The 26,846-nt window shown below is 38.0% G+C and overlaps 1 protein-coding gene across 1 annotated transcript in view; it reads right to left on the bottom strand.

Moving 5' to 3' along the window:
- The window catches only part of THUMPD2 (THUMP domain containing 2), a 38,088-nt gene extending 11,473 nt beyond the window's left edge, over positions 1–26,615 (bottom strand). Inside the window, exons 1-8 of the mRNA XM_068977359.1 lie at positions 26,490–26,615; positions 21,005–21,140; positions 19,256–19,659; positions 18,271–18,348; positions 15,526–15,578; positions 12,338–12,425; positions 6,071–6,142; positions 5,453–5,567 (exon numbers count right to left, since the gene is read on the bottom strand). Of these exons, the coding sequence (XP_068833460.1) occupies positions 5,453–5,567; positions 6,071–6,142; positions 12,338–12,425; positions 15,526–15,578; positions 18,271–18,348; positions 19,256–19,659; positions 21,005–21,140; positions 26,490–26,615 (1,072 nt within the window). The remainder of the gene's footprint in view (positions 1–5,452; positions 5,568–6,070; positions 6,143–12,337; positions 12,426–15,525; positions 15,579–18,270; positions 18,349–19,255; positions 19,660–21,004; positions 21,141–26,489) is intronic.
- Between the last annotated feature and the right edge of the window lie 231 nt (positions 26,616–26,846).

The following is a 26,846-nucleotide window of genomic DNA, read 5'->3' as shown; positions in this document are numbered from 1 at the left end:
TTGAATTCTTTGATTACAGATTTCCAATGAAGTCTGAAAAAAATGCAACTACCATTAGGCAACTTGTTCATTTAAAAAAGTTTATAGCACAATTATAAGATACTCTGGCTAGGTACATCAGCCATCAGTACGTCTTCAAAAATTTAAATTTTTAAGAAAATTGAAGTATAGTTGATTTACAGTGTTGTGCCAATCTCTGCTATATAGCAAAGTAACTCAGTTATACCCGTACGGTTCTTTGTTTATATTCTTTTCCATTATGGTTTATCCCAGGAGACTGAATACAGCTCCCTGTGGCATACAGTAGGACCTTGTTGTTTATCTATTCTAAATGTAACAGTTCACATCTACCAACTCCAATCTCCCAGTCCATCCTACTCCCTCATCTCTTCCCCCTGGCAGTCCCAAGTCTGATCTCCCTGCCTGTGAGTCTGGTTTTGTTTTGTGGATAGGAAGATTGTTTTTTGTTTTGTTCATTTCTGCCATATTTTAAGAGTCCACATATAAGTGATATTATATGGTATTTGTCTTTCTAACTTACTTCACTTAGTACGATAATCTCTAGCTGCACCCATGTTGCTGCAAGTGGCATTATTTCATCTTTTTTATGGCTGAGCAGTATTCTGTTACACACACACACACACGGCTGAGCTGTATTCCATTACACACACACACACACACACGTATGTACCACATCTTTTTTACCTATTCATCTGCTGATGGACATTTAGGTTGTCTCCAAATTCTGCCTATTGTGAACAGTGCTGCTATCAACCTTCAGGTGCATGCATCTCTTTGAATTATACTTTTGTCCGAGTATATATGCCCAGTAGTGGGATTGGTGGATCATATGATAATTCTATTTTTAGTTTTCTGAGGAACCTCCTTACTGTTTTCCATTGTGACCGCACCAACTTAACATTCTCACCAATGGTGGAGGGAGGGTTCCCTTTTCTCCACACATTCTCTAACATTTGTTATTTGTAGACTTTTTAATGAAGGCCATTCTGACCAGTGTGAGGTGGTACCTAATTGTAGTTTTGATTTGTATTTCTTTAATATTTAGTGATGCTGAGCATCTTTTCATATGCCTATTGGCCATCTATCCTCTAGAGAAATGTTTATTAAGGTATTCTGTTCTTTTTTTTTTTTTTCTTGGATTGGGGTTTTTTTGTGTGTGTGTGTGGTTGGTGTTGAGTTGTATGAGCTGTTTATATATTTTGGAGATAAAGCACTTGTTGGATGTATCATTTACAAATATTTCTCTCATTTTGTAGGTGGTCTTTTTGTGTTCTTTTCTCTGTGCCAAAGCTTGTAAGTTTGGTTAAGTCCCTTTGTTTATTTTTATTTCTATTGCCTGGGAGATTGGCCAAGAAAACATTGATACGATTTACGTTGGGGAATGCTTTGCCTATGTTCTCTTCTAGGATGGGAGTTTTATGGTATTATATCTTTTTTTTTTGATTGGAGGATAACTGCTTTACAGTGTTGTGTTGGTTTCTGCTGTACAACAATGCGAATCAGTCACAACTATACAGATACCTTGTCCCTCTTAAGCCTCTCTCCCACCTCCAGTGTTATGTTTGTCTTTAAGCCATTTTGAGTTTATTTTTGTGCACAGTATGAGGATGTGTTTTAACTTCATTGATTTAAACGCAGCTGTCCAACTTTTCCAATACCACTTGCTAAAGAGACTGTCTTTTTCCCATTTTAAACTCAGATTAAACATTTTAAAACCCAACAAATGACGGGCAAACAAAAAAGCATGTACTGTCAGGCTGAATTGCTTTTTTTGCATTCAACCATCTTTACAGATAGCCTACAGTTCAGTTATTCTGTGTATATTAAAAATTTTTTTTAAGTCTATTATTTCGATAACTTGAGTTACTATTTCAATTCAGAACATCACATCTTGTTTGGAGGTAATTATGAATTATGTACGTACTATGTCAAATTCTAAGTACATTTCTGTGTCATAGATTTCTTTATTTAATAAGAACATTAATCTTCACCAGGATTCTGTGGTCTACCAATGCATAAACAGACATATGCAGTGCTGAGCTGAATCTATAGTAGCGTTCACAAAAATGAAAGATGTTTCATCTCTGACAGAAAAAAAATTCCTAAATTTCCAAGAATTGGGAGGGGATAGGAATACTAAACCATTACTGGAATTGACTTAGCTAATTTTCTTTTTGAAGGATCTGGTAACACTGATACAAAACTGGTAACATTTAACTTTCTGCAGAGGTCTTCTGCTAATGGAGCCAATGTATTAATAGCTATAGCTTCATTTTGTTATATACATAAGAAAATTTGGAATTGAAAATGAACAAAATTAATTTAGAAGAGTGCTCATTTGATCTAAATGAAAAGTCATGCTTCACAGAGTGATAGTTAAATGCATTTCTTTCTGTTGCATCTGATAAACACTTAATTTTGGCTTGCTCGCCTTAAAATAATGACTAAGTTTTGAAGTAAATGCTGCTGCTAAGTCGCTTCAGTCGTGTCCAACTCTGTGCGACCCCATAGACAGCAGCCCACCAGACTCCCCGGTCCCTGGGATTCTCCAGCCAAGAACACTGGAGTGGGTTGCCATGTCCTTCTCCAATGCATGAAAGTGAAAAGTGAAAGTGAAGTCGCTCCTAGCGACTAGTGAAGTGTCCGACTCCTAGCGACCCCATGGACTACAGCCTACCAGGCTCCTCTGTCCATGGGATTTTCCAGGCAAGAATACTGGAGTGGGTCGCCATTGCCTTCTCCGGAAGTAAATGCTAGATGCCTCTATAAACAAGTTTATTTCATTTGGTTACTCCTATCACCACGGCCCTCACAGTGCATGATAGAAGTAAATAAACATTTTATTCTAGTTGTATGTTCATCAACAGCTTTCTTGAGAAACAGAAACTCAGTATATAATTTTTCATTAAATATGCACTTTTAAAACCTTATCGCTACTGAAAGAGTTTGTTACAGAACAGTGTTACCAAACAAAGGGATTTATAGCATATGATATATGATAAAGCCACTGTAGCAAAAACACTCAAATTCTCTAAGGTGGGCTTCTCACTCCCTATTTCCCACACATATCTCACAGACACCCAACCTATCACTTCTCACATTTCCCCTGACTTCCCAGATGCCAGGGCAGCCGGGCAGCTTCATGAATTGTGCAGAATATTGTGTGAACCACAACACACCTGGTAGAACACCAACTTTTCTGCTTCCCTTACCAGCCCAACTACCCCCAAAAATGATGAGAACTAGCTGTCTTCAAGTTACCTCTTCCCGTTCTCTCCAGATCCCGTTCCGGCAGGCAAGCCTTTGTTCCTGCTGCTCCATGGAACCAGTTAGGCCTGAGTTTTGTTCCATGGAACCGGTCAAGCCTGAGTTTTGCTTCACCAACCAGCAGCATCTGACACAGCTGCTCATTCTTGCTCAGATTCTCTCTTACTTTCTCATCCCTGGTTGTTCCTTTTACTAGATTCTCACCCTCCAGAACTCGAAGCATTTCATCCTCAGAGAAAGCCTCTCTTCTCTATTTGTGCTTATTTCCTAGGTGATCTCATGGATGTAAATGTTATCTAGACTAGTGACGTGTACCCTTAAACTCCAGATTTGTATGTTGACTATCTACCTTGAGATCTTAATGGTTCTTAATCATCACGTGGAACTGAACAGGCCCCCAACTCTTAACCTGTTCCTCCTGCAGTTTTCCGCAACTCAGTAAACGGCAATGGCACGCTCTAGCTGTTCAAGCCAGAAAGCTTAGTCATCCTGGTTCTTTTCCTCACATTTAATCCACTAACAAATCCTGTTGGCTCTACCTTCAATATGTATATACATATACATATATGTGTGTGTGTGTATATATATATACCTGACCTCTTTTCAACACCTCCACTAATACCACTTTGTCCCAAGCCACCACCATTTGCCTGGATTATTGCAATAGTCTTGCAACTAGTTTCTTTGTTTCCATCCTTGCTCTACTATTGTCTGTTCTTAACAGACAATAAAAAGACTAATCTTTTTAAAAGCTAGGATTTATTTGGCTACTAAGTATAATAGAAAACTTAAAAAAACCCCAAAACTTTTCTTTATTAACAATTGAGCACTTAATGCTTGTTTTTAAAGTGAAATCTTATGGGAAATACCCAAAACATGAGAACTGATGAAAGTGGAGCTGGTACAGCAGCGATGTTCTGATGGACAAATTAGTACTTCCTTTCTCACGCCAACCAAGGCACTTTTGAGACTGTAAAGGGTTGGAAAAACCACTGCTCTGGAACAATTTATAGAGCTTTTCCATTTTTCTTGAAGATCTCAAAAAACCCCCCAGCTTTCTTAAAGAAATGTATATGAAAACTTGATGATTTCAATCTAATCATCCCTCAGCTTCCTCTAGAAACTTGTGTTGTACACAGAGTCCACTTAAAAACCTCGACAGAAAGACTGAAAAGACAGTCACTGGCAGCAAACAATTATGAAACTTCAACCAACAATACAATTTCTTCTCTGAGGCTACTTTATCATGCATTTATAGAAAAGTTATCCTAATATTTTGTCAACAATACATTTCTACTACTTTTCTACTATAATAGAACAATTTTTTTTTTAACAATATACTGTTTCTCTAGATTACAGGGACTTATCTATCACCTATTCTCACTGTGCCAAGAGAATATGATTTTCTTAGCTGAGAATTAAATGTGGTCACTTTTAAGGGAGAAAGGCACACTGAAGGAAAGATAGGAGGAATGTGAGGCTTCTCTCAGTCTAAATACCATGGGTGTTAGTAAAATATTATTTTGGACTCCATACACTTGATTCCTTATAATGTTTCTTGCTGCTGACTCCCCAACAGTAAACATGGAGTAATGGCTTTCCTCTGCCTCACAGGGTGATGAATCCTGGTTTGCCCTAGAATTTCTGTTTTAGCATTAAAAGTAGTACTGGTGTAGCAAACTGGGAAGGCTTGTTACCTCATTCCCCATAACATAGGAATACTATCCAACTGAAGCAAGGGGAAGGTAAGATAATTCAAAACATTTCATATAGTTTATTGCAAAGAATTCACAGATTCTCAACAAATTGTTGTTATTATTCTGTTTATTTTGTGCCTATACTAAATGATCCCTGGTTATCATATGAGATATGGTTCAGATGCAACAAACACATCTTAAAATTTCTTAAGATGCTTTTACTTTGTACCATGCTTTTACTTACATGCTTAGGGAAACTACAAAAATATAGTTCCTGACAATGAATCTTTTGAAAAATAAAAAAGTTACAATTATAATATTGGAAGTAAACTGAGTATTGGCTCCACAGATATATCACAAGGTATAAATAATTCAGCCTTTATATTAACATATGAAAAGTGAGTGGTGTTCTAAGTGTGTTTACACATGTTTATTTCCCCCAAATGTTTGCATTTTTAATATCTTACCTATAACAGAGACTTTAAGTAACTCAATCCTATCCTTGAGGCCTGCAGCTCTCAGATTGTCATATGCACCTGATAACTGGGAGTCACTGACATCAGCACCCACATAATACACATCCTATGAGGGGAGAAATTCAAATTATAAATAAAGCCATATTTTATGTAGTTAAGAAAATCTACTTGCATTTTTTCAAATGATGAAAATGAAATCAATAGATTTGTTAATTCAGATTAAAAGAAATTTAGGGTATTTCTTTAAAATAACATTCAAGGACCAAAACTTGAGAAGTTTTTGGTAAAATGTTAAAACATTAATTTTTAACATTTTACAATTAATATTTTACAATACAAATGTCTAAGGAATTGAGGGATTTATATAATGTAGGTCACGACTAGTTACTGGAATTCTGTCACAATTTCCTAAATTTATCACATTATTTAAAGAAATAGTAATTTAATCAACCTTTCATAGGCTACTTTGACTACAATTAAATAGTAACTCATAATTAATAATTATAATCCCTAAATAGACAATCTACCTATAAATAATTGTCAAGTGTATACACAACACACACTGATTAAAGTAAAACACTGTTTGGTTTACCAGACTTTAGAACTTACTGGCCATTCCTTAGCAGCTTCCAAAAGTATTGTTCCAAGTCCACACATTGGGTCTAAAACAACTGCACCAGCCTATAGACAGAAATGTTGATTTGCTACTGTTAAATCTACTGTAACAGGTATTACACAAGAAGCCTAAAACTTGAGGAATCAATCATTTCAGAGTAAAGACTCCTTTCTAAACTTTATTAGGAATTTCAGGTAGTTAAAGCCCTAGGCAGGTGTCTGCTCGGCATGTTTAAAGATTAGGCAGGAGGCCAGTGTGGCCAAAGCACAGTGAGTGGGAGTGGGCAGTGGTGATGACAGCGGAGAGGGGGCCAGGCAGCTCCACCAAGATGGGCTGTGTACAATTACAACCGCCACGTCCTACAGGTTCAAGACACTGTGCAGCTCATGGTACAAGCCTACGGTATGACACCTGGGGCTTCTGCTTCTTCCCAGAAAGTGAAACAGTGAAGGGGCCACCAGCAGGGGCAAAGAAAACACACCAAATCAGGCCCTGGCTTTTAAAGTGCCATCTGGAAGTGACATACGTCATTTCCACCAACACTGAATTGGCGAAAGCATGTCAGGCGCATGACACACACAACGTGAAGAGGTCAGGAAAGGGGCCATCCTCTCTGAACCTGAGAGGAGAGCAGCAAACTTGGAGGAAAAAAAACTAATGACTCTCCCCTCTGGGGGACAGAGGGTGTCACTCCATGTCTGATCTTGTAGCTGTTATAAGGATTCTGATTCTGTTCTGAAGGATGGGAAACTACTGCAGCATCCTGAGCAGAGGAGAAACATGACGTAACATTTCAAAGGGATCGGTCTGGCTGCCCTGTTGAGAAAGGACCATGGAAAAATAGGGGAGTTACAAGGAGGCTAGTAGGGAATCCAGGCAGAGATAAGGGTGGCCCGAATAAAGAGTGACATTGGTGGAGGTGGGGAGAGGTAGTTGGATTCTGGGTATATTTTAAAGGAAGAACCAACAGGACGGATGGCAATGTGGAATATTACAAAATGACAATGGTCTGACGTGACTGAAGTTTTTAAGAAAAGGTTAAAAAAAAAAAAGGTAAGTCTATCGTCTGGACGCTGGTGATCTCCTAAGTACCAATGTTTGGTGGATGAAGGCCCAGCAGCGCACACTGACAGCAGAGTGCCCTGACACGGAAGCTAGACTGGTCCTGAAACAAAGGGGAAGCATCCAACAAGCAGGCGTGATGGTAGCGCCCACGTGCTAGTAGGCTAAGCAAGGCAAGTGGTTTCAGTGGAGTGCTAGTGAGGCGAGCCTGAGGTAAGGGGGACAGGAGAGAGCACGGGAAGGAAGAAGGAGACACCAGACATGGATGACTGGTCTTAAGCGTTTCTCTGAAGGGAGGCAGAGGAGGGGGTGAGAGCTGATGGATCGCGTGGGTTCAGGACAGGGTCAATTCATTTTTAAGCTGCAAGATATTCTAGCACGTGCACATGCTGATGGGAGTGACCCAGCAGAGAAAGAAGTTCTTCAGGAGGCAAGAGGGAATGGAATCCAGCACACAAGTAATGGAGCGAAACAGGACAGTTCATTTATTATTATGAGATTCTAATAATTATAAGCCATTATAATTCCAATATGTTGGTAGACCTCGTGAGGAGAACACGTTAAACTTCTCTTTTGATTCCAATGTTTACATCACTTAAGAAGCAGGAGAATTACAAGTATGCTCAAGGGAATGACTGTAATGCTAGAGCCTAAAATCCAAGTGGGAAGGGAGGGCTGAGTACAGGTGGTGAGTAGGGCCACCTACTGGGCTTCCTTGGTAGCCCAGCTGGTAAAGACTGCCTGCAACACAGGAGACCCCGGTTCAATTCCTGGGTCGGGAAGATCCCTGGAGGAGGGCATGGCAACCCTTTCCAGTATTCTTGTCCATTAATCCCATGGACAGAGGCAGCTGGCGGGCCACAGCCCATGTGGCTGCAAAGGGTCGGACACGACTGGACTAAGCACAGCACAGCACAGGGCCACCGGTGACGAGAGGCCTCATGGAGTTAAAACACGATGGCGGGGCACAAGGGGAAGTGAGTGGGCAGGAGAAGGAGGGTAAGAGCAGCACTGCTGAGATCTGGGGAAGGTATACTTTTCTGGGTAGGATAAATTCTAGGATGTGACTATAGCAGATCATGAGAGGCAGGGAGAGCAAGACACTAAGGGATCAGATAGCACAGACACTGAGTTGATAGACTTCTGACACGAATAACGGTGTACACTAGTACAACAAGAGATCTGTAGACGACCAGGATGACTGGATGGCACGTGCTTCTAAGGCAGTGAGAGATCCTGGGCAGAAAGGGCAGCGAGGTGCAAGCAGGACACCTACCCCAGCTCCAGGCCCAGCGGTCCCTTGGTCTGTCTACAGAAGAGGCAGAGTGCTCAGAAGACAGCAGGGTTCAGCCAGAGCCAGGGGCTACCTGATGAAAAGAAACAAAATGTCCTTCAGAAGCTTCTCCCTGACACTCAATTCTACCAGAGTGTCATATGGATCCCCCATGAAGGGGCAGAAAAGTAACAAAAAGAACAATGATTTAAACGACAATTTTAAGATTAATAGCGGTATGAGAACTAATTTTTATTAATGACTTAAAAAGTACCAAACTCCATGCTCTTTCTCCCCACAGTCCCTCTTTGACAAGGTGATCTGCCCTTAAATATTTTTCAATGTCCTTATTTTACTGCAGGACTTTTCTAGTCATGACACCTGGGGACATAGACAGTAGCAGAGAAGTATTTCCATATGCTTAAAGTAATAACCAAGATTTACATAGAACTTGATTTTCCTTGCTTTTATCATCTGTATGAAGGAGAATGGTTTACATTGAACATGAAAAATACCTAACAACCCCAGGTTTAAATTTCAGTTTCCATGGCATTGGCCTACTCAAGGTTGAGCTGCTTGTGCAGAGTTTTAGGTACCAAGCTCCAAAGAGGGGCCGCCTGGATCAAGGCTGGATACTGGGATCATTTATACGGTGGGTCATACTGTGTTCTCCCAAAAAGAACCATGCTGTGCACATCTAAGGGGAGGAAGTCCCTCAAAAGCTAGAGCGAAAACAGGCAGAACAAACAGTACACATCTAGTGAAATGAAACTTCTGGAGGGGACAGATAAATATGTGAAAAAGTTAAACCCACTAGAGAGATCAAATATAGCATGTGATGTGTGCTACGCTGCCTCAGACTCCGTGTGACTCCATGGACTGCAGCCCTCCAGGCTCCTCTGTCCACGGGATTCTCCAGGCAAGAATACTGAATAGGGTTGCCATGCCTTTCTCCAAGGGATCTTCACAACTTAGGGAATGAATCTAGGTTTGTTCTGCCTCCTGCACTGGCAGACAGTTCTTTGCCAAATACAGCATGCTGCTGCTGCTGCTAAGTCGCTTCAGTCATGTCTGACTCTGTGCGACCCCATGGACAGCAGCCCACCAGGCTCCTCTGTCCATGGAATTCTCTAGGCATACACATACACAATTTTCCAAAGCTAAAAAAATCTGTGATTTTAAAACTAAACATTTCAAGAAAGTACAGCACATTTTGGTGACTCCGGTTATACCTTGGAAGATAATGTCCAAGGAAAACTCAAAATACATAGGCAAAATATAAAGAGATGGAAAACATGTGAGAAAGGAAGCTTAACGTGTTTATCACAGCAACTTCAGAAGCAAAAAAAAGGAAGTTGTTTAAGGTAGAAGACGCTAAAGCAAAATAGTTGAGGAAATAATAAGTAAATAATGGATGAAAGAGTACCTGACCTGGAGGAAAAAATGATTTCTATAATTATTATATATCCTAAATAACAGTTATTATAATCATTATTACTGTTGAGGTCCAGGGCAGGATGCCCCGAAATATGCTTTAATGGCATATTGAGTATTTTGAATTAAAAGTTACTTAAGGAACAGCAGGTAAAAATAAATGATATTAAGAAGAAAATACACTCTGGCCCACTTCTCTTCCCCTGAAAGCAGGAATTTAATCTCCCAAGTGAAGGTATCCTCCCTCTACCAGGAGGATAGGAAGCATCTTTATCACCAGAGTTAGGGAATTCAAGGCTGTATACATGAGAAAGCTGGATAAACGAACTTACTTCTTCAGTAGTCTGCTACCCCAAGCACAGACCCCTTTGTTTTGTTAAATCTTCACAAATGTTTCTTTGTCTGAAAATAGTATATAAATAGCCTGCTGCCATCACTTCAGGGGTCCCACTTCTATAAGACTTTCATGCATACAAATTAAAATTTTTTTTCTCCTGTTAATCTGTCTTGTGTCAATTTAATTATTAGATCACTCAAAAGAACTCAAGGGGGGATAGCGAGGTAATTTCTCCCTCCTTGACATTACCATAGCAGAAGTTAAAACTTAGGTACTTCCTAATATGCTAGGTGGTGTTCTAATCCCTTGATAAATGCTGATTCACTTCGTTCTCACATAGTCCTATGAGATGACTATTTTCATCTTAGAAGTGAGAAACCGAGGCACAGAGATGTTAAGGATCTTACATAAAGTTTCCCAGCCTGTAAGTGGTAGAGTTGGAAAGGGAACTCAGGGAGTCAGACTTACCTAGTTCTGCGCTGAATAGAAAAAGATACAAGTACATCTGGTAATATCCCTGAGATTAGAGGATTAAAAAGAAAACTCTTACAAGCTTGCAAACAAAAAGAACAAGATAGCTATCAAGGAAAAGAAAAATCATACTGGCAGGAATTGCTCCCCCAAAACACTGGAAGTGAAAGGATAATGGAACACCATCTATAGACCTCTGAGAAGAAAGGACCACAACTCAAGGATCTCATACTAAGCCAAAAGGGGATACACGGATGACAAGAAGAAGTGTAAGGAGGAAAGTACCAAGAAGAGACTATCCAAGCAACAAAGAGAGCAGAGCTGAGACCTCGAAGAGAGAAAGATACAGTGAAGAGGAAAGGTGAGAAGCAATGTACCTCACACTCCACCTCTGTGCGTGTATACAGAATGCATGTTACACACTGCATCTTAATGATTACGGATGGGTTGTGTAATGTAAGTGCAGTATAAGAACTTTTGAAAACAGGAGGGGTATACTTGGAAATTTTGATGCATAATAAATAATTTAGTTCAAGCTGGTAGTTGGGAGTGGAAGAGAGTAAACATGTTTCAAAGGTCTCACTGTAGGGAGGAGCAAAGGTGGGACGAAGAAGAGAAAAAGTACCCTGGAGGTCTCATCTCATGACAAGGAGGAGCGGACAGAGCAGGAAGTTCAGGGTGTCGGTGGTAACAACAGTGTGGCAAAGAGTTGATGTCTTTAACAGTAAGAGTCAAGTCTCCTGTGTTTAATTAAGAGGGCTGGGAGAGGGAGCCCTGAATGGAATAGCACACAGAGTAAAATCTAACCTCAGGAAAAACAATGAGATGACTCACTTGATGAAAGCAGCAAAAATAAAGAGGAAACTGCAAGAAGTTGCAAAGGAAATCTATCATAACTGGTCTATCTATCATAATACTGTACTGAATTCTCTCACTGAAAGAGCCTATCATTGTGGGATAAAGATAGAGTTCTGTGTTTACAAAAAATGCACACTGAAAACAAAGTTGAAAAAGCAGAACTACAAAGGAAAATGCAAAGAAAAAAAGAGTGGAAATACTAATAAGACAGTGAAATTTAAGTTTAAACTTACAAATCAACATAATGAAAACTGTAATAACAGTAAAAAGGAACACTTTACAATGAGGCAGTAACAGTCATAAATGAGTATAAACCACACTACAGAACAAACTACAGAATGAGGTGACAATGAATAAAAATGCAAAATCTTGAAAAATATAATCTAATAAATTTCAAAATACCTCTTTCAGTACTGAGCAGACAGTAAAACAGCAACTAAAAGATACAGAGGCCATCTCTTGACGAGAAAATAAAATTATTTTCTTATGTTCATGGAGCATTTACAAAAACTGATTAAGATCTTGGTTAAATTTTCAGGAATAGAAGTTGTACAGGCCACATGACTGTGACAAAAAATTAGAAATAATAAAATGTAGTTATCTTTTGACTCAGCATTTTCATAGCCAAAATACTCCCAGAAGTTTGACAAAAGCCTTTCTCTGCAGTTCATAAGTGTAATGGCAAGAAAAGAAATAGAAAAACAGAATTAAAAAAGTTAAAAGAACCAAAGAGAAAAGAAAGCAACCATCAATAAGAGGCTGTGTAAATTAATTATGAAAAGGACCTTGGTATTCAATTAAAAGGGACAGGAACAGGTTCCTTACCTTAATTTCTGCGAGGGAGGCCATCGCCCAGGCTATGGTAGATCTCATCCCTGCTGTCTTGATGTATGCTCTGCAGGCTAAAGGAACCCTAAAGTAAAACAACACCCAATATTACTGTATGTTACTAGGATACAAACAAAAATAATTAACCCATTCATACCTGTACATCAGGCACTGAAGTATTCCCTAAGTTAGAGAGTATATAACCTTTTTATTAATGCAAGATTACCTTCTCTAACTGGCACCTTGTCTAACAAGCCAGTGTGGTATTTCAGAAAGGAAAATTTTTTAGATAACCGAAATTTAAACCCTTATGTGTTTAACTTAAAAAATTTTTACCATATGAGGGAAGTTTTTCTAATTTTATATTCTTCCCTGACTTCCCATGTAGAATAGACCTTTTCTCACTGATCCAGAGTCATCAAGGAGTAAACTGCACTGTGGTACAGACGCAGTATAGGAAGCGCAGCTGAATGGATGCTAACCCTTAAAGAATTTCTAAAAGGTCCCTTTTGTAAGTTTGCCTTTTGCTCATTTGCACCTTTCTCTAAAGTTGGAACGAAGCTTGACACTGCATTGTCGAAAATAATTTATTGAATGAAATGCTGAAGCCAAGGACTCCCCAGTGAGTTCACTGGTCTCCATTACATATCACTTCATACTTGATCTTCTACCCCATTATTGCTAATATCAGTGTTTTGATTTGATACAGATTTTCAAAATATTATTTCTATGTTTCTAGTGCAGTGAACAACATTGCCTTGCCAATTTCAATGCACTTTCCTATTTTGTGTATACAATTTATTGGTAAGACATGATGTATGATTTCAAAAATCAATGCTTGGTTGTTGTTTTGCAGTTAGGCCTGTTTGAAAGCCACTAAGAGCTCTTCTACTAACATTACACCAAGCCACAGTGTTTTCCAAACCCTATTTCCTTTCATCATTTTCCTTCTGCTCTTTAAGTTATCTTGTTTTCTCTGTATTTATTGCAAGCCTCTTAAGATCTTAGAATTAGATGAGGTATGTCTTTTAAATAAAACAGTGTAATTGTGTATTTACTATTATGATGAAGAAGCCTGCATGATAAAACTATTGGGTTATTTTTGTTGAAAAGGTTTTTCAGGAAATAAAATTTCATACTGTAAATAGTACTATATCCAGAGATTTGGAATCCGGGATATAAACTTTGTGGGCAGAAGAGTTATAAAATAATTTGATCAACGAATCTTGCTTCAGCGGCTAACTGCAGCAATTATCTCACTACAAAACACATTAGGTAAAACCAAAACTGAGAAATTACTTTCACTCTAGACACATACACACACAAATAGAATTGGCATGGAAAACTGTCTTTGTCCATACACATTACAAAGTCTTTTTCTACGCATCGGGGATTTATATAGAACCTTTGAAAGTTTTGACTATTGTGTGCATACTTTTGCTAATAGAGGTTTTATTTTATGGGAGCCAACTCTATTAATATGTGACACAAGGGAACCCATTCTTATTTTGCTTGGACAAAACTAATCTGCTATTACTTCAACAAAAGGGCCTCATTATATCAGTAAAATAAAATTATTCAGGGAAAAGAACTGTTCAGAAATAAACTCTTTGAAAATAAAAATAATTCTCTACTTTCACAGAACCTGGCTAATGTGTTTATTCGGCGTTTTAGCTGGCTTTTACCCCAATACAAAAATAAATGTGGCTTTTGATCCTCTTGTCCTCATATATGAATCTTTTCTTTATTCTCTTACACACCATCTATCACCAAGTTGAAGACATTCTCATTTCCATCTCTAGCCTAGATCAGTCCCCTGAATCCCAGGTCTTTATCTTCAAATGTGTGTTTGGACACCTTTTACCTAGAAGTACTGCAAAACTTACAGGTATAAACTAAACATACTCTCCTTTCCCTGTATTTCATATCTTATGAAATATCTTTCATATCATTTCTTCATTTTCTTAGGCCATTTCCTATCTACAATATATAGGGTATCCCCATCTACATCTGCAGGGGTTAGGGCCTGGCACTCCAAAAGGCACTGAAGTACGGAAGCCTGGACACCTCGTAGGTGTAGATGTAAACCAGTGGGTTAGGTTTGGTCTGGGAGAGTTGGGAGGGTACTGGAGTAGGTGGGGGCCAAGGGAAGCCAACAGGGCCTTGAGGCATGTGATGACCTCTTATGTGTTAAAGTGACTATTGGCGCATGATTTTTGTAATCTCGAGGCTAGTGGGGCCTATCCTATAACTAGCACACAGCGAGAACTCAATCATTCAGCATTTCTTGAACATCCAGAATGCCCTCAGCACTGTGCTAATCAACTGCAATGGTGCACCATTTGATAAAATTGTTACAATGACCTTAAGCATTCTTTTTTACATCCTGATCCGGGCTTACACATGCACAAATGTGACCTCAGGGCCAATGGGATCTTTCCATAGGATTTTTATGATTTTAAAAATATTCCACACCTAGAATCACCTAGAGAAAAGATATTTAAATCACTTTATCCTATGTAAACATGGCTATGCATATAAAATGTTTTGAAGATGCCAACAATATTTACATGCTCCCAAGAAACTGCAAATCATTATTTCCATCATCCAACCATCCATTCCTTCCCAAAGCATCTAAGAAAGTACTGCTGTATGATAAACATTCAATAAATATTTCTGAATAAGAAATATTCAGAAAAATTCAACTGCATTTATTATTGTATAGTACCCAACATAACGAGGGAGAAAACCTGAAGAAGATTTTAAAAATTGGAATTACTCTCCCACAAAAAAAACCTGCAATAAAATGTGAAGTATGTTCAAGATGAATTTTAAGAACTGTGATGTATTTTCTATTTTAATGAAAAATCCAAGAGGCCAATGGACTAAAATTTAGTTTAAATGTGGGCCTGTGAAAATAATTTAATTAAAAAATAGATATGATTTTCAATATGAAACATGTAACCAGTCGATTATTGTGATCAAATCTTTTCACAACTCTAACCAGTTCAATCAGGATCCAAAGTTCCATGCAAATACTTTACTGGTTCAAGCAAAGAACTCAAAGGCTTTGATTTAAGCTCCCTCTGATATATCAGTGTTTCATACTATGAATAAAAGCACAAAGTTTTTAGTTTTACAAACTCTCCTAAGACACAAACCTGAAGCTTAGAAATAATATGTACCTGAACACAGGAATTCCCAGCACAGAGTAAATGTCACTTAGATGTATAAAGATCTGAAAGAACAAATATTGAAGTTAGAATGGACCAGGTAATGCATTGCCCACTGCGTGGCAATTTGAAAGCTTCCATTTTGAAGCTATACAACCTATATTTTAATAAGAAATTCCAAGGCCTCTTCATATCTGAAAAAATGTTCCACAGTAATTTTTTATTGACCAGAGGCAAAGTAAATTTTAAGTACATCTCATAGAAAAATTCTGAAGTCAATTTGGTAAACAACTTATATTGAGAATCACATTATGAAGAACTCAAGATCACTTTTCTTTATAGCGATTCTTTGAATTACCCTAACTAAATTAGATTTTTAAGCATTATAGGTTAGAGCTGCTGCTGCTGCTAAGTCGCTTCAATTGTGTCCGACTCTGTGTGACTCCATAGATGGCAGCCCACCAGGCTCTCCTGTCCCTGGGATTCTCCAGGCGAGAACACTGGAGTGGGTTGCTATTTCCTTCTCCAATGCATGAAAGTGAAACATGAAAGTCAAGTCGCTTAGTCGTGTCCGACCCTTAGCGACCCCATGGACTGCAGCCTACCAGGCTCCTCCGTCCATGGGGCTTTCCAGGCAAGAGTACTGGAGTGGGGGTGCCACTGCCTTCTCTGTTTAAGTTAGAGACAATTACCTAAATCTACCCCTATTCTAGCCTCAAGTAAGACTTGATACCATGGTTAACAGAAAATCTGCTTAAGCGAAATACACTGTAGCAAGAGTGACCTTTCACTCTATTATTTATAGGGAGTGCTTTTTTTTTCTTTTTAAAATTTTTATTGGGGTATAGTTAATCCACAAGCTGTGCTACTTACAGGTGTATAGCAAAGTGCATCAGTTATTTGAAGAGTTTATTCCTTTCTATCATCTTTCTCCTGCTATTTTCCTCCCAGTTTTATTGAGAAATAATTGACATACATCAAAGGCATACAGCATGAAGGTTTGATTCATGTACATCGTGAAATGATTATCACAATAGGTTCAACTAACATCCATCTTCTCATGTAGATAAAAAGAAAAGCAAAAAAGGGAAAAAAAAATTTACTCACCATAAGGACTCTCAGGATTTACTCTTCACAACCTTCCTATACCACACAGCAGTGTTAGCTATAGTCCTCATGTTAGGACATGATGAGGATTTAAATGTCTCAAGTTGAAATCAGTAGCCCACATAAATTTTAAAAGAATCTTACCCCTTTAGCCTGATGAGGTTTATGGAATATTCTAACTCTGCTCTTTGACCTCAACAACATTTGATTCCTAATACTTCTACCCCAAAGGTATTTTAACATAGTTTAATCAGAACTATTCCACTATTGATAAGCTTTTACTAAGAAAAGAATAATCTGGAATGAATTCCATTTAGTTTAATTCTTTGATCACTGAAGCTAAACTTTCCAACTTTTTAATCTTATTCATGTTAGCAAAGCTATTGATTTGTATTGATTCTTTTCTATTTAACAGTTAAAGTTATGATATACTGACATTTTTATATATCAAATGTTATCAGGTACAGCTTTTTGCACTATGAAGTTTTCTCTGTTAATTGTACAGAACAAAATTTGTTAAAATTTGATTCTTCTGTCAGTTTTGGTCACACAGATTTTACCATGTGTGATTCTGTTGTCGATTTTGTTTCATGTCAATTATTTCTACCAATAGCTATTATTTGCATTAAATGTATGATAAGAATTAAATTAGATATATTTGTTTATGAGCTAAACTATGAGAAAACTGTAGTTCTGAGACAGTGAGATGGAGTCAGGGAGAGATGAGAGGAGGAAACCAGACAGAAAATAAGAAAACTACAGACGGGGAGATGACGGAAGATACGCTTATATAAAAACATTCTCAGTATTATTTTGCCAAACAGCAATAAGGCTAGGCATGCCTTTTTAAAAGCAAAAAAAAAAATCAAATAACAAAATAGAAAACAACACAAAGCCTTCTGATTTGACTAGCCATTACTCCGTTTAAAGCTATAAAAAAATAATCTACCAATTAATGAATCAGAAAAATGACTACTGGTCAAACTTACGGTCTTCAAAAAACACTGAAGAACATTTGTTATAGACAGAATTCATTTTCCCATGTGTTTACTTTGTTCCAATTAAAAATGGTATAACCTCATTAAATTAATTTTGAAAATAGAGAAAAGGGAAAGAAAAATAATCCCACAAGCCTAACAAAGCCACTATTAACACAGGTCTGTTTTCCAATTTTATTTTGTACATTAACTAGAATTTCTTATTATAGATATTTGTTATGTATTATAGTGATTATAGAGAGCATCTCTAGTGTTTAGTTTAACTGCGACTGAACAATTCCATTCCAAAAGTTCAATTTGAATGCGACATTTTCAGTGAAAACTACTAGCAAAAGAATCTGCAGTATTCTGTTGCTAAGGAGGAATCAGACTGCTGGACCCATGTAGACATGACTTAAAACTTTAAAGCAAAGTTAGAAAGCACAGTAAAAGTTGTTGACATTGCAGCTGTATTGTAATAACTCTGAATGGAGATAGATGGCTAGTAGACTTGTGATGATTTTATAATGTATGCAAATGCTGGATCACTGTGTAATTCACGTGAATCATAATATTTTACGTCAACTACACTTCAATTGAAAAAAAAGAATAGTTGACATTGTCTTTAAAGAATTAGGTTATGAGCATATAAAATAAAATGAACATTCATTACCTCCAAATTTGGATTCCTCAAATTTGCTTTCCATCCAAACTGTTTCATAAGAGCAATTCCAATTACTCTTCCTACCTCCTGAAAAGGCAACAGGTTAAAAAAAGATAAGAATACTAAAAATGAAAATTTTAAGTTTAAATGTAAGCAAAAAACTAGCAGGGAAATCAATCATACTATCCAATGGTAATTTAAGGTTACAATATTAAAATACTACACGAAAGCATTTTCTATTCAAGGCAATAAGGGTGCACTGTACCTCTTCCACCCTAACAAATCTTATGGCATTGACGTTTACTTGTGTGTAATCTCTCTCCTTGTAATTTCAGACACGTGAAATAACCAGATTGTGGCCTGATAAATATGGTCATTCTGGGTCCCAGGAAATAGATGCAAACTGAAAGATGAATTATTTTAGCTATGGCAATCCTGTATGTTTAAAAATTACCCGTTTAGTAGCATTAGGTTCAGACTGAAGAGTCTGTCTGATTTCAAGACTGGCCCAAGGACCCACACCTATGCCCTCTATATCACTAAATTTTTCAGGGTCCTTTTGTGGTGTTCTCTCTCCTTTTAAGTACACCTGTGTATCTCAGTCTGGTCCTGGGAAGATCCCACATGCAAGACCTGGTACAGAGCAACCACTCGATCAACACAGAACCAAACTGAAGAGAAAGCCAAAAAGCTTAGGGCCATGATATTAGAATTTCCAAATGTAAACACTATCTGTGAGTTTAAGGAAACTTTTAGGGAGAAAGTAAAAGGAACTCTTTATGTAGACTGGCACAGTATTCCTCTTAAGCATCTCAGGGAAAGTTAAGAAGGAAAATGCATTTTTAGAAGAGATTTAGTTAGTTAGGTGAGATTGGGTCGAGCGATCTGTCTGGGCCTGGTTATGCATGCTGAGAAAGGTTTTCACCTCATTTTTGATCTAAAGAGTAATTAATTCTTTTAGAAAATGGGAACCCACTCTGGGGGGCAAGTGTACCTGTGCAGTAAGGGTCTTTGCAATGGCTCCACTGCAGCGACAGGAGACTCTGAAAGTTAAGTCGGTCTGGTTACGTGTATCAGCAGCTTCCGTTACATCGTTCTGAAGTTCTTGAAATTTTCCTTCTTCAGTGATAAAATTTCCTTGCTCCAATAGTTTTTCTTCTATTTGTTTTTCCAGCTGGCATTCCTTAGTCTCTTGTATCTCTTGGATTTGTTCTGTTTTCAATTTCTTAGCAGCGATATCATCTTCTCCTACTTTCCTTTTGAGTGGGTTAGCATTTTTGTGAGGAAGTTTTTCCTTTTTTGCATCAAGTTCAAGAAGATTCTTCCAAATTGAAATGGCATTCAACCAACTTTCAGGATCATCATTTATAAGTCTTTGCAGTTCATTAAATATTTTTCCTAAATAGGTAAAATCTCAGTTTATCCTTTACTGAAGCAATTCACACGCTCAAATCCCATTACCTTTATTTCTTTAAAATAAATTTAATTAAATTGCTACATGAATACTGATTTCCCTTTTATCTGGAACTTATATAATTTAACTTAAGAATATTGTGCAGAATAAAGTTCATTCACGTACTCCATATTTAACATCAAACCTGTTTTAAAATTCCTATAAAGTTACCATTTACTTTAGCAAGATCATTTGTCCTATGATAACATATGTATCTCTTCGATATACACAGAGATGTACAATGTCTGTTGATCTTTAACGTAATGCTGATCTTGCCTATAAAAAGTTAAGTTTTAAAAAATAGAGTAAATTGCAAAACAGAGCTCAAAAACAGAGCAACTGAATCTTGAGACTATTTAAGACCACAAAATATTAGCAGAGATCATAAAATGAGTTTCCATAAAGTAACATTTCAGATACACAACTCATTCATAATTTAGGAACTGGCAGTCATGCTTAGTAAAATGTAATCTTTTCTTGATAAACAAAAGCCATCAAGATGATCAAAGAGTAATTACTGTAGTTCTTTAAAGATCAAAGTGTGTGGAATATTGGGATGAAATTATACTGACCTTACAATGTAATATCTGAGGATTTGTTTTAAAACAATTTTTCTGCCCCATCTTGATTTCTCACCATTTGAATTGCTCCTGACACAGTTTATTATAGGCTGTGATGACATGATTTCTTGTGCACAAGCAGCAATCAAAATAAGGTTTAAGGCAATGTTTTATCCAGCTGTAGCTGATCCTTTTTTGCTTTTGCCAATATCTTTACATTATTTCAGCAGCATATTTATAAAAGTAGGGAGTGGATAAGAAATCTCTTAAGCCCTCTTTAACTCTAATGCTTTATCAATTTAACGTTCCCCACAATAGGAAATTTTACTATGTAGTATTTTCCAACTGTATCACTCATTAGGTAAAATTTATAAGTTCTGACCAATTATTTAAATCAATGCATTTGGGGTTATTACATGCTCCTAAATCTAAATAAATGCACCAACCATATATAGCCTTACAGAAGGTGTCTGATCATAATTTTCAAGGAAGAAATGTGACTTAGGACACTAAAATCTCAGAAGGAAGGCAGCACATTGGTCAAGCACTTGTAAAAGAGAAGAAACACAATTAGGTGATAATATTCAGGAAATACAGAAAAATAACTAATTAATGATCCCAGGGGTATGAATGATTCTTAAAAATGTGAAATGGCTACATATTAATTGCCAAGCAAAAAACTTTGGAGTGTACTATATCATGTAGATAAAAGCAACAGGTATACACCTACCTTTACTTACAGAAGAAACAGGAAATGGAAGCTGCTTTTTAATCAGCAAAAATAACCTTTCTGCAGATTTCAATTGTTTCAGCATATTCAAGTCAGAACAGGCAGTGAAAAACACTTTTCCTGAAATGTATTCAACCTAGAGACAGAAAAAAAAGATATTAATGTAGTTCAATGTCAGATTAAGAATCATTTCCCTCCCCTCCCCCTTAATGCATTAAAACAAAGCATCTAGACTAACAATAGTAAAAATGCCTATTTCTGAAGCATCTACTATTCATTAGACTATCCTGGGCACTCTGAATGTTCTTCCCCCTCATCCTGTAACAACCCTCTAAGGTATATTTTATCATCTCCATTTTATAGATTAGGAAATTGAGGCTTAGCGTGGTTAAATAATTTGTATGAACTCACATAGTCAGTGACCAAGACAGTAATCTTTCTGTGTTACCTTTTGGAAAGTGTGTGTGCACTCTACTAAAAAAAACAATAGAACACAAAATACTGATTATCAAATCTCACACAACTCCTAAAAGTGGGCAAAGGAAAGGCAGAATGGATAGGACAAATTAGGTGTCTAGACCAAGTTTAACCTAATCAGTAGGTATTTATTAAACATCTACCTCATGGTCTACAAGGAAGCATACAGTATAAATCCTAAAGATGAATAATAATCTAAAAGGCATAGACTGACATACAATTAAAATGTAAAATGTACACGACAATAACTTGCATTAAGCCCAGGAGAAAAGTAAAATGTTAATAAATGTTTTGATAAGTTGGAGGTACAAAAAGCATTACTAACGATGGAAGCCATCATTAGTAAAAGTCTTGGGAAAGAATCCTATAAGATTTGGTAAGAGGGATTCTCACAAAGGAATGAAGGGGAAGAATGCAGAGGTGGGCATGACAATCTGGTGAAGTAAACTGTAAGAGAGCATGGCCACCTTTGCTGTGTGATGCTGACTGAGGGTGTCAGGCGGATGGATGGTGTAGCTCAGGCCCAGCTTGAAAAGCAGTCACGATTTTACCCCAGATGGTAATGGTTCACCATCAGAGACTTCTGATGAAAACTATGACAGCGCGAAACTAGCTGGAAGAAAGATTTCTGTGGACGGGGCATAAAGGACTGAGTGCGGAATGTGATGCTGGAGGGAGAAGTAGATTACTGAGGGGAAAATAATGAACCACTTGGCCGTGGGAACCGGACAATGGACAGAAGCAAAAGTGTGCATCAAACTGAAAGAGGCTTGAAAGACAGGAAAGATACGTGGACAGTCAGAGAAGAAAGAAAGATGAAAAGAGCACTGATTCCGAGAGAGTCAAACGAGGCCCAGCACATGACGCTCAATGCCAATGGAATCCTACACCTTTTGGGTCAACCCACCCCCCTCAAGTTCAGGATGGATGTGGATGATCCTAGCAGTCTCCTTTTAGCAGTGGCCTTGGGCTAACTAACATGGTTTTAAGTCATCTCCTAGGACTGAGGCAACCATGGAATCAGGGGTGTTCCATGTGTACAGGCAGCTCCCACTCAGTGGGAACTTGAACTCCAAGTGTATGGTATGTTTGATCGGACCTGTTCTAATTAAGCTTTAGGGGTGGTAATTTCTAAAGTTACACTCTAGCTTGATAAAGAAGAATCTCTGCTGGGGAAGCCCTAAGTTGATGACAATTAAAACCCCAATACTTCTATAGTTGTAATATTAACAAGTTCTGGGATTCTGATGTATAGCATGGTGAGTTTGGCTAATAATTCTGTATTACCTAGCTGAAAGTTGCTAAAAGAGTAGATCTTAAATGTTCACATCAAAAAAGTAATGCTGATTACATGATGGGATGGAGGTGTTAGCTAATGCTATAGTGGTCATCATTTTGCAACATATAAATGTATCAAATCACCTTAAATAATGCTATATATTAATTATATCTAAATAGAGCTGGAAAAACAAATAAATTTTAAAAACTCCAAAGACTTTAGGTACTAGCAATGCACCTAAGGCAGACGGAGGAAGTAGGGAATGAAAAGAATGTTTAGGAATCAATATTTAAGGGGATAATGAAGTAACCAAAACAAGAAGTTCTGGTTTTTACAATTTACTTCTTTCTCATTACAAAGGTGACATTTTCCCACTAAAGTCAAAATTGAATACCTCAAAATGCTTAGAACTTGGAAACAAAATTTTAAAAGGTAATTTTTTTTAAAGTTTAGATTTTGTTACTTAATCTAAAAGTATAATTGATATTAAGCCATCACATGAAATAGCCAGTTAAGATTCTGGGGGAACTGAAATAAATATTTTACTGTAAATCTATGGTTCTAAGATTCAAGTTTTATAAACAAACTAATACAAACATCTAGACCAGTCTAGACATTAAATTAGTTATTTAATAGTACAAAGATCTTTTCTCATTTACTTAAGTATCAAGGGAGACAATTTATATAATGAACTTCTAAAAATATTTTATTGGAGGGTGTGGAGAACACAAAATTTTTTCGACTGAAAATTAAGTTAATTAAGAAGACCTAAAAGGTACTTTAATCTACTGGGGCACTCAATCATAAGAATAATATGTGTTTAGCCACTTAAAATGTTAAATACATTCTAAAAATCAACACCAACCCTGGTTTATTCTGTTTATTTAAAAAAATGAACATTAGGCCTACATTCCTTTTGTAAGAAATGAGCATGTAATCAGAAGTAGTTTATGAAATGGTAAAACAGCCACTGTGAGAATCAATCATATACATGAAAGTGCTTTAATAGCTCACTTTTTGTATTCTATCTCAAAGTAGTAGAAAAATGAGTTTTGGTGTTTATGATTTCAAACCGTGCTGAAGCTACTGTTACTCATTTTCTTTATTGTTTGTAACTGATCATATTCAATTATAATAATTAGGGAGGGCTGTGGCATTTTAGAATATTTCACAGTAGTATTTGTTACTTGAAAACTTATTTATATATCCAATCTGTTTTTTCCATTTGGAATTAAATCATTAAAAATGTCTAAAACCAACTGGTTTTATCTCTAACACTTCAGAAGACGAAATAACAGCCTTTATTAAAAGAAAAAACAGCTCTGTTGTCAGCTAGAATATCTAAGCACTTAGTATTTTTGCTTTTCTTTTAAAATTTACAGAGTCAGATCTAATGCAAAGATGAAAAGCTTAAGCCAAGGCAAAAGGTAAGGTACAGTACAAGGAGATACCAAAGTTTCCTAATTCTACAGATGCCATTTAATTTTGGAATTAATTTTTAAGTGCTAGGTGAAGGACTGAGGTGGGGTGTGAGCTTCTGTGTTTCATTTTAGAAGAGAGAATTAAAAATATATATTTTACTTAATTTTTAAAAAAGTATCCAATCTACAGGGAATGCACAGAATCTTCAGAGAAGCTTATGCAATCATCCCATTAAATGAAATAACTGAAATAACTCGACTATCTGCTTAACCCTACTATGTGGGCTGTTTTGCTATGTGGGTTTTTAAAGGCTGATTAATCAACTGACTGGGCCTCCTGGCTTGCTGGCATTGCAGACACCTCTACTAAAGTGAATTTTATCTTCAAAATTACTGTTTCTTACTTTTTTCTACTGTTATTTTTATAATAACAGTATTTAACACATTAAACAGAATTACAAAGTAAGGCTTAACTTTACCCAATACATTTCTTTAAGGTACGCTATACACTCCATACTAGAGTATATATTTATATGCTATAAATTAAATATTTAAAAATACCCAGGAACCTATAAAGAGGCTTGCCCCAACACCAGAGGAAAATCAAACCTGAACGTGACCAAGTGCCAGCTATAACTTATAGGACTCCAATTTATAGGAAATACAGAAAATAGAGGAACATGTCAAACTACACCATGGAGGTGCAAACGGCAAACACTGAGAACAAGCAGAGAGGTCAGTTTTCTAATAATGAAGCATATGCAGATTGGGTCAAGCCTTCTCTATTTTTCACACCAGGAACTAACTCTAAGTGAACATCTGAAAAAAACAAAAATCAGCGCGGCATGGTGTCATGGCTTCGCAGTGTTCAAGGAGCTGGAACCAGGTGCCAACCTGCCTGGGTTGAACATGATAACATGTCTGATTTCACAGACAGCTTGGGTGTGAATCCCAGCTCTGCCATTTTCTGGTTCCATGACATGATTATTTTATTGGACTTACTTGTGCTTCATTTTCCATTTCTGTTCAATGTGGAGCTCACCTCAAAAGATAGGGTTGCTGTGAAAGTTAAGTGTCTGACATATTAAACGCTTAACCCATGTCGGCAGTTGCTATTATATTGTTGCCTTTTTAGACCAGGTACATTCAACACTCTATGACGTTGGGTGGCTAAAACCACAAACGGCAGTTAGTGTAGTAAGACTGATGTCATTCTTCATGAGCCTCTCTATCCTCCTCTCCCCAACCATCATCAAAGAAACTCCTTTTGTGAGCTTTCAACACTTCAGGAGTCCTGGGAGTGGAGTGGTCAATTTCTTTCAATAAGCTTTCATTTTCCAAAAATACATCATTCACACTGTCATATATAATCCCATCAAGACATTGGAGCCTTTTTCTATTACATCCTTTCCCTGTTTTCAAGAAACAGGCTCAGCATGTACTAGAACGTAAACTGATGTTTACAACTTTCTTCATTTCATCGAAATTAACAGTGTAATAATACCAGCAACTGCTAACTTCCTTCTCTGAGGCATCCTAGAGTATTTTTCTGCTGCTGCTAAGCCGCTTCAGTCGTGTCCGACTCTGTGCGAACCCATAGACAGCAGCCCACCAGGCTCCCCCGTCTCTGGGATTCTCCAGGCAAGAACACTGGAGTGGGTTGCCATTGCCTTCTCCAATGCATGAAAGTGAAAAGTGAAAGTGAAGTTGCTCAGTCGTGTCCGACTCTTAGGGACCCCATGGACTGCAGCCCACCAGGCTCCCCTATCCATGGGATTTTCCAGGCAAGAGTACTGGAGTGGGGTGCCATTGCCTTCTCCAAGAGTATTTTTCTAGCTACTATTTACTGCGGATTTACACTGTACTTTACATAATAACCTTTATCATTGAATCCTTCCAACAGTCCTAGGAGATAAACACAGTGTCAGGAAACTGACAAAAATAGCTGAACCTGACGATTATATTTGCATTTTAAAGCTGGAGAAAGAATTCTTACAGGTCTAATTCTAATTATAGGCACTATCAAACATTTTTCTTTAAAGAATCTAGGAAGTAACTCGCATCAATCGCTTTTTTAAAAAAAAACCTTCAGCCGTGACAGTGACAGATGTGTAGGGGGAAAGGGCTGGCGGGTCTTTCTGGCAGTAATTAAAGGACCTGCCAGCAGAACTGGGTTCGCGGGCAGACACTGAGGGGTTCGCGTCGCTTTCGCGGGTCGAGGGCCGACCCCAGCGGGGAGGGACCACGGGCAGGGGTGGGGCCTGGGCCGCCCTGCTTCTCGCTCCAGCTCGCTGCGAGGCCGACTCACCTGGGTGGCAGCGAGCCGCTCCCGCACCTCCCGCATCAGGAAGGGCTCCAGGCCGCGGCCCGCGGTGCAGAAAAACCGGGCGCCCGCCGCAGGCCCGGAACGGGGACCTCCGGGAACCACTGCCATGGCAGCTCGGGGTCACGTGGCCTCGGGTGCGCGCGGCGCGGCCCCGAGGTCCCGGAGGCGGCGCGCAGGGGCCGCAGGGGCCGCAGGGCCGGGTGTTGCAAGGGCGAGCCAGGCCTGAAGGTCCTAGGAACGTTTGATCGGCTGGGAGGGGCCCTGTGGGTCTCCTTCGTTAACGGATTGGAAGCTCGTTGATTAGGCATCTGGAATTATTTAGAATCCCAGGTGGAAGGG

Source organism: Capricornis sumatraensis, chromosome 1 (genome assembly GCF_032405125.1).
Source record: "Capricornis sumatraensis isolate serow.1 chromosome 1, serow.2, whole genome shotgun sequence".
NCBI lineage: Eukaryota > Metazoa > Chordata > Mammalia > Artiodactyla > Bovidae > Capricornis > Capricornis sumatraensis.
The sequence above is the reverse complement of the archived record's forward strand: the minus strand, read 5'-3'. Positions and strand labels throughout refer to the sequence as shown.